Source organism: Neodiprion virginianus, chromosome 3, assembly GCF_021901495.1.
Source record: "Neodiprion virginianus isolate iyNeoVirg1 chromosome 3, iyNeoVirg1.1, whole genome shotgun sequence".
NCBI classification, from domain to species: Eukaryota; Metazoa; Arthropoda; class Insecta; order Hymenoptera; family Diprionidae; genus Neodiprion; species Neodiprion virginianus.
Window position 1 is genome coordinate 22,095,265 of NC_060879.1, and position 19,168 is coordinate 22,114,432.

The 19,168-nt window shown below is 35.1% G+C and overlaps 4 protein-coding genes, 2 long non-coding RNA genes and 1 pseudogene across 6 annotated transcripts; 4 read left to right on the forward strand and 3 right to left on the reverse strand.

Moving 5' to 3' along the window:
- Positions 1-17: 17 nt before the first annotated feature.
- On the forward strand, positions 18-2,979 carry LOC124300490 (nucleolar protein 16-like). Its single transcript, XM_046754665.1, has 3 exons — positions 18-449; positions 707-1,046; positions 1,421-2,979. The coding sequence occupies exons 1-3, from the start codon at positions 349-351 to the stop codon at positions 1,922-1,924; spliced, it is 945 nt and encodes a 314-aa protein (XP_046610621.1). The 5' UTR covers positions 18-348; the 3' UTR covers positions 1,925-2,979.
- On the reverse strand, positions 1,732-3,470 carry LOC124300491 (uncharacterized). The gene is made up of 2 exons (XR_006907227.1): positions 3,286-3,470; positions 1,732-1,817 (listed from the first exon to the last, which is right to left on the reverse strand). It is a non-coding gene; the product is annotated as an uncharacterized LOC124300491 (long non-coding RNA).
- Positions 3,471-3,703: 233 nt separating this feature from the next.
- LOC124300487 (nucleolar protein 16-like) lies at positions 3,704-6,878 on the forward strand. Its single transcript, XM_046754653.1, has 3 exons — positions 3,704-4,131; positions 4,607-4,946; positions 5,320-6,878. Exons 1-3 carry the CDS (start codon positions 4,031-4,033, stop codon positions 5,821-5,823), a joined length of 945 nt encoding a protein of 314 aa, XP_046610609.1. The 5' UTR covers positions 3,704-4,030; the 3' UTR covers positions 5,824-6,878.
- On the reverse strand, positions 5,631-7,369 carry LOC124300488 (uncharacterized). Its single transcript, XR_006907226.1, has 2 exons — positions 7,185-7,369; positions 5,631-5,716 (listed from the first exon to the last, which is right to left on the reverse strand). It is a non-coding gene; the product is annotated as an uncharacterized LOC124300488 (long non-coding RNA).
- A 314-nt stretch (positions 7,370-7,683) lies between these two features.
- On the forward strand, positions 7,684-10,940 carry LOC124300800 (nucleolar protein 16-like). The gene is made up of 3 exons (XM_046755190.1): positions 7,684-8,030; positions 8,288-8,627; positions 9,002-10,940. The coding sequence occupies exons 1-3, from the start codon at positions 7,930-7,932 to the stop codon at positions 9,503-9,505; spliced, it is 945 nt and encodes a 314-aa protein (XP_046611146.1). The 5' UTR covers positions 7,684-7,929; the 3' UTR covers positions 9,506-10,940.
- Positions 10,941-11,384: 444 nt separating this feature from the next.
- Positions 11,385-13,501, forward strand: LOC124300799 (nucleolar protein 16-like). Its single transcript, XM_046755189.1, has 3 exons — positions 11,385-11,711; positions 12,187-12,526; positions 12,900-13,501. The coding sequence occupies exons 1-3, from the start codon at positions 11,611-11,613 to the stop codon at positions 13,401-13,403; spliced, it is 945 nt and encodes a 314-aa protein (XP_046611145.1). The 5' UTR covers positions 11,385-11,610; the 3' UTR covers positions 13,404-13,501.
- Positions 13,502-13,508: 7 nt separating this feature from the next.
- Positions 13,509-15,653, reverse strand: LOC124300797 (threonine--tRNA ligase 1, cytoplasmic-like; annotated as a pseudogene).
- Between the last annotated feature and the right edge of the window lie 3,515 nt (positions 15,654-19,168).

The window sequence follows — 19,168 nt, forward strand, 5'->3', positions numbered from 1 at the left end:
GAACGGAATGACGGAATAGAATGAAAGCAAATTTGCCCTTTTCGCTTTATTCGTCAAACAATTTACGTATTTTCCTATAGAAATGCTTCCTTTTTTATGACCCTTAAGTACGAAATTATGATGAAATAGTAAAAATATTTAATATTTAGAAATAATGCAAATTCGCATTCATTCTGTTCCTTCAGTCAGTTTGAAACTTACCTGTGTGGAAGGAACGGAACTCCAAAACTCGACACTTGATAGTTGAGGTCCTCATTGTCGATGATGCTATAATGTGGCCATAATACACTTGGCACGTGTTTTCGGGATGAAATTCAACATTTGAAAAAGTGAAAAACCAAACGCAATATGACAAAAGTACGCAAACAAAAGCGCAAGAAGAGGTTCAGAGCGAACGTGAATCGCAAACGTTTGCGAAACAAACTTCAAAAACTACCGAAAATCGATTGGTAAGCAATCCTAACCTAATCTGACTTATCCTATAAATTGGAATTATTTGATATCGCAAGTTGACCGAAATTATAAGTTTTTTGCACAAGATACCAATATCCTTATAAATCTTTTTCATTTCGCAATTCGTCTTTATTCTCATTTTTTTCTTATATTAAAACAAAATACAAAGGAAAAACGTATGACAAGAGACATAAACACATTCTCAGATACAATTCTTTGATTCATTTGTCGATAATCAATCATTTTTTTCTAGCAAAGAAATTGAAAATGAGTGGGAGCGCAAGAAATCGATACGCTCAAATTTAAATGAAATGGGCCTAACATACGATCCTAACGAGGTTTTGCAAATTCGCTCAATAAAGCAAGATTTGATTGGAGTTATTAAGCGGGATAAAATTATCACCGAGAATAATGTTCAGGAAGTAGATGAAGAAGATTCTACGAATCAAATAAATCTTTTCAAACGAAAGATCCATGTTGCCAACGATCTCGAAAATGAAGCCAAGGCGCCAAGGGAACGCTTATTCCGTCTGCCCAAGAATCAGGTTCAATTTATCACTTATATGATGGAAAAGTATGGAGATGATTATAAGGTAAGGACCAATCAAACCATAAGGAGAAAACAAAAATATAAGACTGACGAGGTTTTTTTTTTTAAATCCATATCTTACTTATTTGTTTTGAACTCCGATCTCATCAAAAAAAGTTGCCGGGATTCTTTTTACATTCAAAATGTATATGTAATATTAACATTTTGTCGCACAATCGAGAAATTTTCCAGAAACCTCAGTTTGCAAAATGTAAAATGAAAACCACTTTATGCATCTAATTATTCCTGAGGTTATTTAATGTACTGATATGTAGTGCTGCAGAATATTGACGCTACGAAAATTTGCAAGAAATAATTGTAATAGCAGTTGGATCTCTTAAACTACTCTTCTGAATTTACCCCCTTTTTCTATTCCAGGCTATGGCTAGGGATAAAAAGAATTATTACCAATTGACTTGGTGCCAAATCCGAGGTAAAATAAACAAATTCAAAAGTATACCAGAGCAGTATGCAGAATACCTTTTGAAGACTGGTGAAATTGTACTCGATGATCCAACGCCGCTTGAAGCAACCAAGAAAAGGATCGGCGAAGAGAATGCAATGAAATATTCTGTTCCGAACAAACAGAAAGTTGTAAAAAAAAGAAAATCACTGTGGGAAGTTGAGTCCATTGGAGATGACGATGAGACTGATGAATTCCATATTGGCAATAAAAATTTGAGTGATGATACAAACAATGCCAATAGTATTCACAGCAAGAATGGATTGAAAAAATTGAAACTATTCTCTGACGATGAGAGTGATGCTGAACATGCTGATGGATTTGTTAATCTGAGCGATATGGGCGAGGAAGAACTTTCGGAAGATGATATATTAGACGATGGTGAATTCCTAACAGACAGCAATGATGAGAGTGATTAAAATAGTACCCTCTTTTTGTATTGTACAAAATTCATATCTTTTCTGACCCAGTATTGCTGTAAATATAATAATAAAAATTCTGTTATAAAAATCTAAATTCTTTGGTAAATGCACCATCTAGATTTTTCGTTTCTATTTCCATTTTATTTGGTGCTACAGCATTTTTAGCGGAATGAAAACTCTGTGATATTATTGAATGAATTTTTATTATATTAATGACAAGTAACAGTACATCGATTTCTCATATGGCACTACCCTGACGGTTAAATGTTGTTTTCATTTTCCTCAGATTTTTATCAATAGAAATTATTACCATTTTTGACATGCAAATGCCGAAGCCTGAAAGAGAACTACATTTTAACACGATACACGTTCACTATTGACCCTGTGAATTCATGAGGATTTTTTCTATTAGCGAAAATCAATACAGGCAGTACCTCACGGGGTGTAATAATAATTAATCATAGGTTTACAGATTTGTAACAGTGAATGCAAATACAAAAGAGCCAAAATATGAGCGCTCTTCACACTTCAAAAATATATAACTTTAAAAAAATACACCTCACCTCAATATTGATATGAACCAAATGTCTTATTTTGTAATGCGACTCATGCATACTTTTATACAGTCTACGTGAATACATTAACAATAATTCAGAAGTTATTTATACTTCAGCTGCAATTCTCATTAAATAAATCTCATTCCACCATCATTCATAATTACGAATAATTGAAACAAATTTGTCTAAATTTGATTTTGGTTCTACCTTATTATATCTTATTCGTTTTAATACTTGGTATACAATAGAATGTAAGATCATTCGGTTGTCAAAAGAAATCAGAGATAATTTGATTCGTATCAGAATTGTGGTTTCCGTTTCTACAAATGTTTCTTTCATACAAACTGATACAGTCCTGGATACTACATAAAATGTTCAAGTTGTCAGCTTCGGTTCTCATAAATTTGAAAGATCAGACAAATTTTAACATTTTAGTAACTGAAAACGTATCAAAATATTATCGGGTCGAAAGTAAATTCGAATCAACATAAAATACCGTAATTGTAAAAAACTTCAACTACCTTTTCCAAGGTTCTCAGTGGGTAATATGCTCCGTACGAATATCTGGTTTAAGTATGACTGTATTCGACTATAATAGTTTAGATTTCGCAGAATTCATCGTTGAGTTGCGTACATAATAAATAGAAAAAAAAAAACTAAGGAAAGCTCGTTGTAAATCACGGCAATAAATTTGTAATAGACGGAACATAATTCATTTCAGAAACAATAGTATAGAAACATGTAAATTCTCTCTTGATCCATCCATGACACCCTCCCTGATTGCAAATCTTCGAAGACCACCACCCGTAGACGTAAGATTTACAAATTTGACAGAAAAACATTGACTGCAGATGAGCTTGTGAAATTGCATTACAAGAACGAAAAAAAAAAATATACGTAACTGCGGTAGCGAACTAACCAAACTATTATTGTAAGATTACTGCAATTAGTAGAGTTTATTAACAAAATGAGGTATCCTGAAGATATTTTCATGTAGTGGGTCGGTCGGATGTTCCAATCATATTACTCTCTCTCGGTATTTCGTATGCGGTATGCCCATGTCTGTTGGCAGCATTTTGCTTCCGCTGCCGACACATTTTCACGGACAAATATTCGCTGTCGCAGCCTCGCACTGCTTGCTGCCGCGTAATTTTGCTGCCCATGAAAATCTAATCTTATATCCCACGTTGTAAATTTCGAACGGAATGACGGAATAGAATGAAAGCAAATTTGCCCTTTTCGCTTTATTCGTCAAACAATTTACGTATTTTCCTATAGAAATGCTTCCTTTTTTATGACCCTTAAGTACGAAATTATGATGAAATAGTAAAAATATTTAATATTTAGAAATAATGCAAATTCGCATTCATTCTGTTCCTTCAGTCAGTTTGAAACTTACCTGTGTGGAAGGAACGGAACTCCAAAACTCGACACTTGATAGTTGAGGTCCTCATTGTCGATGATGCTATAATGTGGCCATAATACACTTGGCACGTGTTTTCGGGATGAAATTCAACATTTGAAAAAGTGAAAAACCAAACGCAATATGACAAAAGTACGCAAACAAAAGCGCAAGAAGAGGTTCAGAGCGAACGTGAATCGCAAACGTTTGCGAAACAAACTTCAAAAACTACCGAAAATCGATTGGTAAGCAATCCTAACCTAATCTGACTTATCCTATAAATTGGAATTGAAGATGATTTATCTTGACCTTGGAGATTTGTTGATTAAAGTTATTCTTGGATATGAAGGTCACAACTCAAAACACTTTTTATCGTGTTAACGTTTCGGCCCTGGTGGGGGCCCTCCTCAGAACAATATTATTCAAATATCTGTCACGAACAAAATAAAATAAAATAATGTACAAATAGGTTTTGACAAAATAGGACATATTGGTGTAAATTGGAATTATTTGATATCGCAAGTTGACCGAAATTATAAGTTTTTTGCACAAGATACCAATATCCTTATAAATCTTTTTCATTTCGCAATTCGTCTTTATTCTCATTTTTTTCTTATATTAAAACAAAATACAAAGGAAAAACGTATGACAAGAGACATAAACACATTCTCAGATACAATTCTTTGATTCATTTGTCGATAATCAATCATTTTTTTCTAGCAAAGAAATTGAAAATGAGTGGGAGCGCAAGAAATCGATACGCTCAAATTTAAATGAAATGGGCCTAACATACGATCCTAACGAGGTTTTGCAAATTCGTTCAATAAAGCAAGATTTGATTGGAGTTATTAAGCGGGATAAAATTATCACCGAGAATAATGTTCAGGAAGTAGATGAAGAAGATTCTACGAATCAAATAAATCTTTTCAAACGAGAGATCCATGTTGCCAACGATCTCGAAAATGAAGCCAAGGCACCAAGGGAACGCTTATTCCGTCTGCCCAAGAATCAGGTTCAATTTATCACTTATATGATGGAAAAGTATGGAGATGATTATAAGGTAAGGACCAATCGAACCATAAGGAGAAAACAAAAATGTAAGACTGACGAGGTTTTTTTTTTAAATCCATATCTTACTTATTTGTTTTGAACTCCGATCTCATCAAAGAAAGTTGCCGGGATTCTTTTTACATTCAAAATGTATATGTAATATTAACATTTTGTCGCACAATCGAGAAATTTTCGAGAAACCTCAGTTTGCAAAATGTAAAATGAAAACCACTTTATGCATCTAATTATTCCTGAGGTTATTTAATGTACTGATATGTAGTGCTGCAGAATATTGACGCTACGAAAATTTGCAAGAAATAATTGTAATAGCAGTTGGATCTCTTAAACTACTCTTCTGAATTTACCCCCTTTTTCTATTCCAGGCTATGGCTAGGGATAAAAAGAATTATTACCAATTGACTTGGTGCCAAATCCGAGGTAAAATAAACAAATTCAAAAGTATACCAGAGCAGTATGCAGAATACCTTTTGAAGACTGGTGAAATTGTACTCGATGATCCAACGCCGCTTGAAGCAACCAAGAAAAGGATCGGCGAAGAGAATGCAATGAAATATTCTGTTCCGAACAAACAGAAAGTTGTAAAAAAAAGAAAATCACTGTGGGAAGTTGAGTCCATTGGAGATGACGATGAGACTGATGAATTCCATATTGGCAATAAAAATTTGAGTGATGATACAAACAATGCCAATAGTATTCACAGCAAGAATGGATTGAAAAAATTGAAACTATTCTCTGACGATGAGAGTGATGCTGAACATGCTGATGGATTTGTTAATCTGAGCGATATGGGCGAGGAAGAACTTTCGGAAGATGATATATTAGACGATGGTGAATTCCTAACAGACAGCAATGATGAGAGTGATTAAAATAGTACCCTCTTTTTGTATTGTACAAAATTCATATCTTTTCTGACCCAGTATTGCTGTAAATATAATAATAAAAATTCTGTTATAAAAATCTAAATTCTTTGGTAAATGCACCATCTAGATTTTTCGTTTCTATTTCCATTTTATTTGGTGCTACAGCATTTTTAGCGGAATGAAAACTCTGTGATATTATTGAATGAATTTTTATTATATTAATGACAAGTAACAGTACATCGATTTCTCATATGGCACTACCCTGACGGTTAAATGTTGTTTTCATTTTCCTCAGATTTTTATCAATAGAAATTATTACCATTTTTGACATGCAAATGCCGAAGCCTGAAAGAGAACTACATTTTAACACGATACACGTTCACTATTGACCCTGTGAATTCATGAGGATTTTTTCTATTAGCGAAAATCAATACAGGCAGTACCTCACGGGGTGTAATAATAATTAATCATAGGTTTACAGATTTGTAACAGTGAATGCAAATACAAAAGAGCCAAAATATGAGCGCTCTTCACACTTCAAAAATATATAACTTTAAAAAAATACACCTCACCTCAATATTGATATGAACCAAATGTCTTATTTTGTAATGCGACTCATGCATACTTTTATACAGTCTACGTGAATACATTAACAATAATTCAGAAGTTATTTATACTTCAGCTGCAATTCTCATTAAATAAATCTCATTCCACCATCATTCATAATTACGAATAATTGAAACAAATTTGTCTAAATTTGATTTTGGTTCTACCTTATTATATCTTATTCGTTTTAATACTTGGTATACAATAGAATGTAAGATCATTCGGTTGTCAAAAGAAATCAGAGATAATTTGATTCGTATCAGAATTGTGGTTTCCGTTTCTACAAATGTTTCTTTCATACAAACTGATACAGTCCTGGATACTACATAAAATGTTCAAGTTGTCAGCTTCGGTTCTCATAAATTTGAAAGATCAGACAAATTTTAACATTTTAGTAACTGAAAACGTATCAAAATATTATCGGGTCGAAAGTAAATTCGAATCAACATAAAATACCGTAATTGTAAAAAACTTCAACTACCTTTTCCAAGGTTCTCAGTGGGTAATATGCTCCGTACGAATATCTGGTTTAAGTATGACTGTATTCGACTATAATAGTTTAGATTTCGCAGAATTCATCGTTGAGTTGCGTACATAATAAATAGAAAAAAAAAAACTAAGGAAAGCTCGTTGTAAATCACGGCAATAAATTTGTAATAGACGGAACATAATTCATTTCAGAAACAATAGTATAGAAACATGTAAATTCTCTCTTGATCCATCCATGACACCCTCCCTGATTGCAAATCTTCGAAGACCACCACCCGTAGACGTAAGATTTACAAATTTGACAGAAAAACATTGACTGCAGATGAGCTTGTGAAATTGCATTACAAGAACGAAAAAAAAAAATATACGTAACTGCGGTAGCGAACTAACCAAACTATTATTGTAAGATTACTGCAATTAGTAGAGTTTATTAACAAAATGAGGTATCCTGAAGATATTTTCATGTAGTGGGTCGGTCGGATGTTCCAATCATATTACTCTCTCTCGGTATTTCGTATGCGGTATGCCCATGTCTGTTGGCAGCATTTTGCTTCCGCTGCCGACACATTTTCACGGACAAATATTCGCTGTCGCAGCCTCGCACTGCTTGCTGCCGCGTAATTTTGCTGCCCATGAAAATCTAATCTTATATCCCACGTTGTAAATTTCGAACGGAATGACGGAATAGAATAAAAGCAAATTTGCCCTTTTCGCTTTATTCGTCAAACAATTTACGTATTTTCCTATAGAAATGCTTCCTTTTTTATGACCCTTAAGTACGAAATTATGATGAAATAGTAAAAATATTTAATATTTAGAAATAATGCAAATTCGCATTCATTCTGTTCCTTCAGTCAGTTTGAAACTTACCTGTGTGGAAGGAACGGAACTCCAAAACTCGACACTTGATAGTTGAGGTCCTCATTGTCGATGATGCTATAATGTGGCCATAATACACTTGGCACGTGTTTTCGGGATGAAATTCAACATTTGAAAAAGTGAAAAACCAAACGCAATATGACAAAAGTACGCAAACAAAAGCGCAAGAAGAGGTTCAGAGCGAACGTGAATCGCAAACGTTTGCGAAACAAACTTCAAAAACTACCGAAAATCGATTGGTAAGCAATCCTAACCTAATCTGACTTATCCTATAAATTGGAATTATTTGATATCGCAAGTTGACCGAAATTATAAGTTTTTTGCACAAGATACCAATATCCTTATAAATCTTTTTCATTTCGCAATTCGTCTTTATTCTCATTTTTTTCTTATATTAAAACAAAATACAAAGGAAAAACGTATGACAAGAGACATAAACACATTCTCAGATACAATTCTTTGATTCATTTGTCGATAATCAATCATTTTTTTCTAGCAAAGAAATTGAAAATGAGTGGGAGCGCAAGAAATCGATACGCTCAAATTTAAATGAAATGGGCCTAACATACGATCCTAACGAGGTTTTGCAAATTCGCTCAATAAAGCAAGATTTGATTGGAGTTATTAAGCGGGATAAAATTATCACCGAGAATAATGTTCAGGAAGTAGATGAAGAAGATTCTACGAATCAAATAAATCTTTTCAAACGAAAGATCCATGTTGCCAACGATCTCGAAAATGAAGCCAAGGCGCCAAGGGAACGCTTATTCCGTCTGCCCAAGAATCAGGTTCAATTTATCACTTATATGATGGAAAAGTATGGAGATGATTATAAGGTAAGGACCAATCAAACCATAAGGAGAAAACAAAAATATAAGACTGACGAGGTTTTTTTTTTTAAATCCATATCTTACTTATTTGTTTTGAACTCCGATCTCATCAAAAAAAGTTGCCGGGATTCTTTTTACATTCAAAATGTATATGTAATATTAACATTTTGTCGCACAATCGAGAAATTTTCCAGAAACCTCAGTTTGCAAAATGTAAAATGAAAACCACTTTATGCATCTAATTATTCCTGAGGTTATTTAATGTACTGATATGTAGTGCTGCAGAATATTGACGCTACGAAAATTTGCAAGAAATAATTGTAATAGCAGTTGGATCTCTTAAACTACTCTTCTGAATTTACCCCCTTTTTCTATTCCAGGCTATGGCTAGGGATAAAAAGAATTATTACCAATTGACTTGGTGCCAAATCCGAGGTAAAATAAACAAATTCAAAAGTATACCAGAGCAGTATGCAGAATACCTTTTGAAGACTGGTGAAATTGTACTCGATGATCCAACGCCGCTTGAAGCAACCAAGAAAAGGATCGGCGAAGAGAATGCAATGAAATATTCTGTTCCGAACAAACAGAAAGTTGTAAAAAAAAGAAAATCACTGTGGGAAGTTGAGTCCATTGGAGATGACGATGAGACTGATGAATTCCATATTGGCAATAAAAATTTGAGTGATGATACAAACAATGCCAATAGTATTCACAGCAAGAATGGATTGAAAAAATTGAAACTATTCTCTGACGATGAGAGTGATGCTGAACATGCTGATGGATTTGTTAATCTGAGCGATATGGGCGAGGAAGAACTTTCGGAAGATGATATATTAGACGATGGTGAATTCCTAACAGACAGCAATGATGAGAGTGATTAAAATAGTACCCTCTTTTTGTATTGTACAAAATTCATATCTTTTCTGACCCAGTATTGCTGTAAATATAATAATAAAAATTCTGTTATAAAAATCTAAATTCTTTGGTAAATGCACCATCTAGATTTTTCGTTTCTATTTCCATTTTATTTGGTGCTACAGCATTTTTAGCGGAATGAAAACTCTGTGATATTATTGAATGAATTTTTATTATATTAATGACAAGTAACAGTACATCGATTTCTCATATGGCACTACCCTGACGGTTAAATGTTGTTTTCATTTTCCTCAGATTTTTATCAATAGAAATTATTACCATTTTTGACATGCAAATGCCGAAGCCTGAAAGAGAACTACATTTTAACACGATACACGTTCACTATTGACCCTGTGAATTCATGAGGATTTTTTCTATTAGCGAAAATCAATACAGGCAGTACCTCACGGGGTGTAATAATAATTAATCATAGGTTTACAGATTTGTAACAGTGAATGCAAATACAAAAGAGCCAAAATATGAGCGCTCTTCACACTTCAAAAATATATAACTTTAAAAAAATACACCTCACCTCAATATTGATATGAACCAAATGTCTTATTTTGTAATGCGACTCATGCATACTTTTATACAGTCTACGTGAATACATTAACAATAATTCAGAAGTTATTTATACTTCAGCTGCAATTCTCATTAAATAAATCTCATTCCACCATCATTCATAATTACGAATAATTGAAACAAATTTGTCTAAATTTGATTTTGGTTCTACCTTATTATATCTTATTCGTTTTAATACTTGGTATACAATAGAATGTAAGATCATTCGGTTGTCAAAAGAAATCAGAGATAATTTGATTCGTATCAGAATTGTGGTTTCCGTTTCTACAAATGTTTCTTTCATACAAACTGATACAGTCCTGGATACTACATAAAATGTTCAAGTTGTCAGCTTCGGTTCTCATAAATTTGAAAGATCAGACAAATTTTAACATTTTAGTAACTGAAAACGTATCAAAATATTATCGGGTCGAAAGTAAATTCGAATCAACATAAAATACCGTAATTGTAAAAAACTTCAACTACCTTTTCCAAGGTTCTCAGTGGGTAATATGCTCCGTACGAATATCTGGTTTAAGTATGACTGTATTCGACTATAATAGTTTAGATTTCGCAGAATTCATCGTTGAGTTGCGTACATAATAAATAGAAAAAAAAAACTAAGGAAAGCTCGTTGTAAATCACGGCAATAAATTTGTAATAGACGGAACATAATTCATTTCAGAAACAATAGTATAGAAACATGTAAATTCTCTCTTGATCCATCCATGACACCCTCCCTGATTGCAAATCTTCGAAGACCACCACCCGTAGACGTAAGATTTACAAATTTGACAGAAAAACATTGACTGCAGATGAGCTTGTGAAATTGCATTACAAGAACGAAAAAAAAAAATATACGTAACTGCGGTAGCGAACTAACCAAACTATTATTGTAAGATTACTGCAATTAGTAGAGTTTATTAACAAAATGAGGTATCCTGAAGATATTTTCATGTAGTGGGTCGGTCGGATGTTCCAATCATATTACTCTCTCTCGGTATTTCGTATGCGGTATGCCCATGTCTGTTGGCAGCATTTTGCTTCCGCTGCCGACACATTTTCACGGACAAATATTCGCTGTCGCAGCCTCGCACTGCTTGCTGCCGCGTAATTTTGCTGCCCATGAAAATCTAATCTTATATCCCACGTTGTAAATTTCGAACGGAATGACGGAATAGAATGAAAGCAAATTTGCCCTTTTCGCTTTATTCGTCAAACAATTTACGTATTTTCCTATAGAAATGCTTCCTTTTTTATGACCCTTAAGTACGAAATTATGATGAAATAGTAAAAATATTTAATATTTAGAAATAATGCAAATTCGCATTCATTCTGTTCCTTCAGTCAGTTTGAAACTTACCTGTGTGGAAGGAACGGAACTCCAAAACTCGACACTTGATAGTTGAGGTCCTCATTGTCGATGATGCTATAATGTGGCCATAATACACTTGGCACGTGTTTTCGGGATGAAATTCAACATTTGAAAAAGTGAAAAACCAAACGCAATATGACAAAAGTACGCAAACAAAAGCGCAAGAAGAGGTTCAGAGCGAACGTGAATCGCAAACGTTTGCGAAACAAACTTCAAAAACTACCGAAAATCGATTGGTAAGCAATCCTAACCTAATCTGACTTATCCTATAAATTGGAATTGAAGATGATTTATCTTGACCTTGGAGATTTGTTGATTAAAGTTATTCTTGGATATGAAGGTCACAACTCAAAACACTTTTTATCGTGTTAACGTTTCGGCCCTGGTGGGGGCCCTCCTCAGAACAATATTATTCAAATATCTGTCACGAACAAAATAAAATAAAATAATGTACAAATAGGTTTTGACAAAATAGGACATATTGGTGTAAATTGGAATTATTTGATATCGCAAGTTGACCGAAATTATAAGTTTTTTGCACAAGATACCAATATCCTTATAAATCTTTTTCATTTCGCAATTCGTCTTTATTCTCATTTTTTTCTTATATTAAAACAAAATACAAAGGAAAAACGTATGACAAGAGACATAAACACATTCTCAGATACAATTCTTTGATTCATTTGTCGATAATCAATCATTTTTTTCTAGCAAAGAAATTGAAAATGAGTGGGAGCGCAAGAAATCGATACGCTCAAATTTAAATGAAATGGGCCTAACATACGATCCTAACGAGGTTTTGCAAATTCGTTCAATAAAGCAAGATTTGATTGGAGTTATTAAGCGGGATAAAATTATCACCGAGAATAATGTTCAGGAAGTAGATGAAGAAGATTCTACGAATCAAATAAATCTTTTCAAACGAGAGATCCATGTTGCCAACGATCTCGAAAATGAAGCCAAGGCACCAAGGGAACGCTTATTCCGTCTGCCCAAGAATCAGGTTCAATTTATCACTTATATGATGGAAAAGTATGGAGATGATTATAAGGTAAGGACCAATCGAACCATAAGGAGAAAACAAAAATGTAAGACTGACGAGGTTTTTTTTTTAAATCCATATCTTACTTATTTGTTTTGAACTCCGATCTCATCAAAGAAAGTTGCCGGGATTCTTTTTACATTCAAAATGTATATGTAATATTAACATTTTGTCGCACAATCGAGAAATTTTCCAGAAACCTCAGTTTGCAAAATGTAAAATGAAAACCACTTTATGCATCTAATTATTCCTGAGGTTATTTAACGGTAATGATATGTAATGCTGCAGAATATTGACGCTACAAAAATTTGCAAGAAATAATTGTAATAGCAGTTGGATCTCTTAAACTACTCTTCTGAATTTACCCTTTTTTCTATTCCAGGCTATGGCTAGGGATAAAAAGAATTATTACCAATTGACTTGGTGCCAAATCCGAGGTAAAATAAACAAATTCAAAAGTATACCAGAGCAGTATGCAGAATACCTTTTGAAGACTGGTGAAATTGTACTCGATGATCCAACGCCGCTTGAAGAAACCAAGAAAAGGATCGGTGAAGAGAATGCAATGAAATATCGTGTTCCGAAAAAACAAAAAGTTGCAAAAAAAAGAAAATCACTGTGGGAAGTTGAGTCCATTGGAGATGACGATGAGACTGATGAATTCCATATTGGCAATAAAAATTTGAGTGATGATACAAACAATGCCAATAGTATTCACAGCAAGAATGGATTGAAAAAATTGAAACTATTCTCTGACGATGAGAGTGATGCTGAACATGCTGATGGATTTGTTAATCTGAGCGATATGGGCGAGGAAGAACTTTCGGAAGATGATATATTAGACGATGGTGAATTCCTAACAGACAGCAATGATGAGAGTGATTAAAATAGTACCCTCTTTTTGTATTGTACAAAATTCATATCTTTTCTGACCCAGTATTGCTGTAAATATAATAATAAAAATTCTGTTATAAAAATCTAAAATTCTTTGGTAAATGCAGCATCTAGATTTGATCTATTGTGCAAAATATATGGGCATCATCCTGTTGGAATCTTCGAACTCTAATCAGGCCAGTAAGCGCCCCTGACAATTCATTTCTGTGCAGGACTCCAAAAGTCTGCCATCCTGAGGGGTAGCTCTCTCCAGGATCTTGTGCGCTGGTCGAACATTAGACAGTGCCCAGGGCAGTTCATTGGTTTCAGAGCATACACCTCTTTTTCAACTTCAAAAGAAAACATGTTTTCCGCATAGTGGGCCCAGTGACCCGAAGTTTGCCATAATTTACTGTTGTATATGTTTGGGGTAACGACTTCCTGGAAACCACGCTTTCTGTACTCTGTGCGGATGAAATCTATCAGAGTGGTATACAGATGGGCACCTCTAGGCTGGAAAAAGCATGATCCAGGAGAAAGCTCGTGGAAGAAAAATAGCTCCTGTTCTCTACCGAGCTTTCTATGATCCCGCTTGGCTGCTTCCTCCTGAAACTTTTCCCACTCCTTGAGCTGTTTTGTATCAGGAAAACTGATGCCGTAGACCCTCTGCAGCGTCTCTGCTTCGGTATTGCCCTCCCAGTAGGTAGAAGAGTTCTTGGTCACCTTGATTGCCTTAACTTTACCAGTATTCCGTACGTGAGGCCCTCTGCAGAGATCAATCAGGGAACCGCAACGGTACACAGTTGTTGTTGGAGTGTTCACTTTTTCATTAAGAATGCGAACCTTGAACTCATTGTATTTAAACATTTCCAGCAGGTCCTCCTTCTTCATCTCGAGTCTCTCAAAGGTCTGTTTTTCCTTGACTATACCCTTTATTAGGCTTTCAAGCTGGGGAAAATCCTGATTTGATATTCCTTTATCACCTAGATACATGTCATAGTAAAATCCATTCTCAATGGGCGGTCCGTAACATAGGCAACCTGCGTACGCCCGCTCCATGGCTTCACCCAAGACGTGTGCGGAGGAATGCCAAAAAACCGCCTGACCCTCAGGATCATCGAATTTGATTAGCTGCAGCTTGCAGTCTGCTTCCAAAGGGCGATCCAGATCCCACAGTTCCCCGTTCACCTTTGCTATTACAGTGTTATCAGCCAATCCGGGGCTTATTCCCTTGGCAATGTCATGAGGACTGCTTCGCCAAGCCTGAGCATCAACCTGCTTCCCATCAGGTAATGTCACCTTAATATCAAAGGTCGATTTTGCAGCTAATTCAGCGTCGTATTCAGCTTTTAGCTTGTCAAATAATACTTGCCGCTCCTGGGTGGGAGAAAAATTGTGTCAATTTTGCAGCAAGTTCAGTGAACGACAGAAGTATTACCTGAATGTAAGATGGCCATGGTCTCTTTTCAGAAATGCCTTGCTGTTCCTGCGGAGGCTTTTTGTTTTTCGGTGGTTTCATTTTTGGCTGAATGAACAACAATGCGTATTACAATCTAATTTTGTTTTATTGTTTATACTGGCAGAGCCATCAAGTATAATGACTGATTGATGTATATTGACGAGATCAGAGACAGATGTGCTTACGGAATTTAAGGTTACGTTAGCCTATCGATCTTCTTCGGTGGTACAAGTAATTGATGTTGCGTCAGAAACGGAAAAATCAGTGTTTCAACGTCTGAATTCTAATGTTTAGTATTCTCAATATGGAGTCAGGGCTGCTTTTCGGTTTATGTTAAACGAACTCGAGAGATTAAAAAAAGATCAAATAGAAAAACTACATACTACAACTACAAAACAAGTGTAAGAACGAATATGTCATAACCAACCGAAGCATATGTCCGCACCCTGCCGTGGTATAATGCAAGTAAAATGTAAAACATAAGAAACCAGCATTAACAATAGGAATTAATGTATAAGTATGTATAGGCAATTGAAATTGAACTATCATCTCCGAAAAATTGAGTTGTTCAATGAGTAGCGAGTAAAACTTTCGAATTTTATAATTCAACGCTTTTACTGTGTCGATTGCGAAAGGTCAAGCGAGGGAGAGATGTTGGAATTGCCAAAGGTATGTGCACCTTCTCGACTTTAATTAAGAAACGAAAATTATCAAAAAGAAAAATATATTTACATGGAATTTAATCTGATTAAACTAGAGAAATCCGGAGGTATTACATATGCGACATTCGACATGCGTTACGCATAATCGAATGAGTTAAATTTACGCGTAAATAAAAGTATCATTTGAAGAATTACAATACGTTAGTATTTGATCAGTGAAAATAAGTTCACTTATGCTCGTTTCCACACCACCGCGAGCGGTAGAGCACCCGGAGCGTTTTTTTTTTACGTGGTATCCCCAGTAGGCCTACTCCACGGAGAATAGTAGCATTGAATAGTATTGATGAAACATGACTGTTTTAATTATGGATGAAGGGTGATTGTTATCTTATATCCGAACGGCGATTGACTTTGGATGTTCGCAAATGGATTTTTTTCTTATGAGATATGAGATAACCACTGAAACAGAGAACCTGGTGAATACGCAAATCAATCAAAAACTGGACCAAGATCGAAAACACGGATCCCTGTAAGACTTTGGCATTTATCTATCAGAAGACGATGCAGAAATCTCTGAAGAAATGGAATCAAATCGAAGTAGAATAAGCACAACCACCAAGATACGACAGAGCTGTATAATTCTACAGTGAAATACAAATCAAATATGACCTATGAGCGACTCGAGAAAATAACTCTGACACTGAAACGATCGCAATAAAAGATTGTAAAACCATTTTTTTTAAAACTAGAGCTGAATAAATTTTACCACACTTTGTGATCATGATGATTCTGAACTATATCGCTAAATCTATGTATCGGTGAAATCACAATGACTGACCCTGAACAAGACCTAAATCAGACCTATGCCTAAAAAATGAGACGTTAATTTTTCAGTATATCAGTAGACCTCAGTTACCTGGAACAGATGATAATGCCATTAGTGGAATATATTGATGGACAAAAATATACTAAGAATTAGCTTAGATAAGTGAACCATACAATTAACGAAAAATGCGACAAATTAATTTTTTGAAACAGACAGACAATTTGATTAGACAAAACAGGTAAGATGTTTGATTAGCTGAAATAGACAAAAGGTTTAATTAACTGAAATAGACTGAAAGTTTGATTAGCTGAAAAAGAGAAAAGGTTTGATTAGCTGAAACAGATAGAAGGTTCAATTGGGTGAAATGTACAAAAAGTTTGATTAACTGAAATATACAGGGGGTTCAATTGGCTGAAACAGACAAAAGCTTTGATTAGCTGAAACAGACAAAAGGTTTGATTAGCTGAAACAGACAAGTGGTTTGATTAGTTGAAAGAGACAGAAAGTTTGATTAACTGAAACAGAGAAAAGATTTGTTTGACTGAAATAGATAAAAGGTTTGATTGGCTGAAACAGACAAAAGGTTTGATGAGCTGAAACAGACAATGGTTTGATTAGCTGTAACAGACGAAAGGTTTGATTAGTTGAAGCAAACAAAAAGTTTGATTGGCTGAAACAGAGAAAAGGTTTGTTTGACTGAAATAGATAGAAGGTTTGATTGGCTGAAACAGACAAAAGGTTTGATTAGCTGAAACAGCCAATGGTTTGATTAGCTGAAACAGACGAAAGGTTTGATGAGTTGAAGCAAACAAAAAGTTTGATTGGCTGAAACAGAGAAAAGGTTTGATCAGCTGAAACAGACAGAAAGTTTGATTAACTGAAACAGAGAAAAGGTTTGTTTGACTGAAATAGACAAAAAGTTTGATTCGCTGAAACAGACAAAAGGTTTGATTAGCTGAAACAGACGAAAGGTTTGATCAGCTGAAACAGACAGAAAGTTTGATTGGCTGAAACAGAGAAAAGGTTTGATCAGCTGAAACAGACAGAAAGTTTGATTAACTGAAACAGAGAAAACGTTTGTTTGACTGAAATAGACAAAAGGTTTGATTCGCTGAAACAGACAAAAGGTTTGATTAGCTGAAACAGACGAAAGGTTTGATTAGCTGAAGCAAACAAAAAGTTTGAATGGCTGAAACAGACAAAAGGTTTAATTAGCTGAAACAGACAGAGGTATGGTTAGCACAATCACAAGTCATACACTGACAAAAAATGGGTCGAGTCCAACATGATATTCACTTTAATATTAGCTGCTTCGATTATTAATTGCATTGCTGAGCAACAAGTATTCTAAATTTTTTGATTCCACATCTCTTTCTGTTTTGAGTTATTAAAGTGAATATTTTTTTCGACCGAACATCCTATAGTTCTCACTGCATTTGTTACAAAATTGGTTTTGTTACACTGAAATAGAAAATAATGTGATCAGTTAAACGAGTACTTCTGTACATTTCGGATATATTTCATAAATAATTACACCAAGATTTCTTACTATCAGTATACACTACCGAGATTTTTGTTCCTGCGCGTTGATCGCTGGTTTTCAAATGTCGCGCTTTCTATCATAACTGAAAGGTATCAAGTCCACGCGCAAAAGGCGTCGTGGAACTTGAAAATTTTCTTATCGGTTAAAAAGTTGATGAAGAACTGAAAAATCAGCACATCGAGAGTGCGTAACTTTTTTATATACTGTTTTCAAAATCGACGTGCAAAAAACGTGTCCAACTTCAGTTATTAATTTACGCGCATGAAGCTGCGTCCAATTCTCGTTATTAATTTACGCGCATGAAGCTGCGTGCAATTCTCGTTATTAATTTACGCGCATGATGCTGCATTCAATTCTCGTGATTAATCTACGCGCAATAAGGCGCGACAGATTAAACTGTCAAAAAATTTGTATATTCTGGGACTTGTCCCAAAAATTCTGTAGAAACCCAATCCGCATCTGCATCTTTTAGATATCAGATACATTGCTATGCGGATTGTTGTTCTCAGATTACAAATCAAATTGAAACTGGGAGGGAGGTTGGAGGGCATGCATTATTGTGTGGCGTGACGGTCGGCGGTCCTCTTCGACGCGAAGTCTTCGAGCTCAGCATCTCTCCCCATCTAGCGTACCACGGAACGCGATAAATGGTCCAGAGATACGTTTTGCCCATTCAGACGATCACAGAGATTAATCGAATGGAATAACGATCGGTGATGACTAAATAATCGAATTGCATAACGATTGAAAAATCGTTGCAAAGTGACAAGAAATGAGAAATTTAATCTCGTTAATACTCAAATGTTTACAAATGGTCGAGAGACTCGAACGTGGAGTCTTTTGGGAAAAAAATGTCTGTGATCGTTTGACGCTGTGGATTACAAAAGTTAGTAACATCACGGTACATCGCGACCTTCCTACCCTCTCCAGTTTCCCAACGAAGCCACCCAACGGAAAAGAGAGATTCACACACTCATGCATAAATCCCGCGACGGATCCCAAAACGTCCACCTACCTACCCGGTTACCTATATTCGGCCTAAACGATTCTCCATTCTTTCCAACACACATCATTCTTCATCATTTGCGCCGTGGTCACTGACTTACATTTTCGTTGGTTACCTGTTGGGAGCAAAATGTTTTTGTATCGTAGTCTGCCTTCTCAGAATACAGTATCGCGGTTGTATCCCGCCAACTCTAATATTGCATTTGTTATTTTAGTAAATGTTGGCAGACTATCGGTACATTAACCTTTGGTAAAATTGATTAAAACATCCTGAATGCTAATT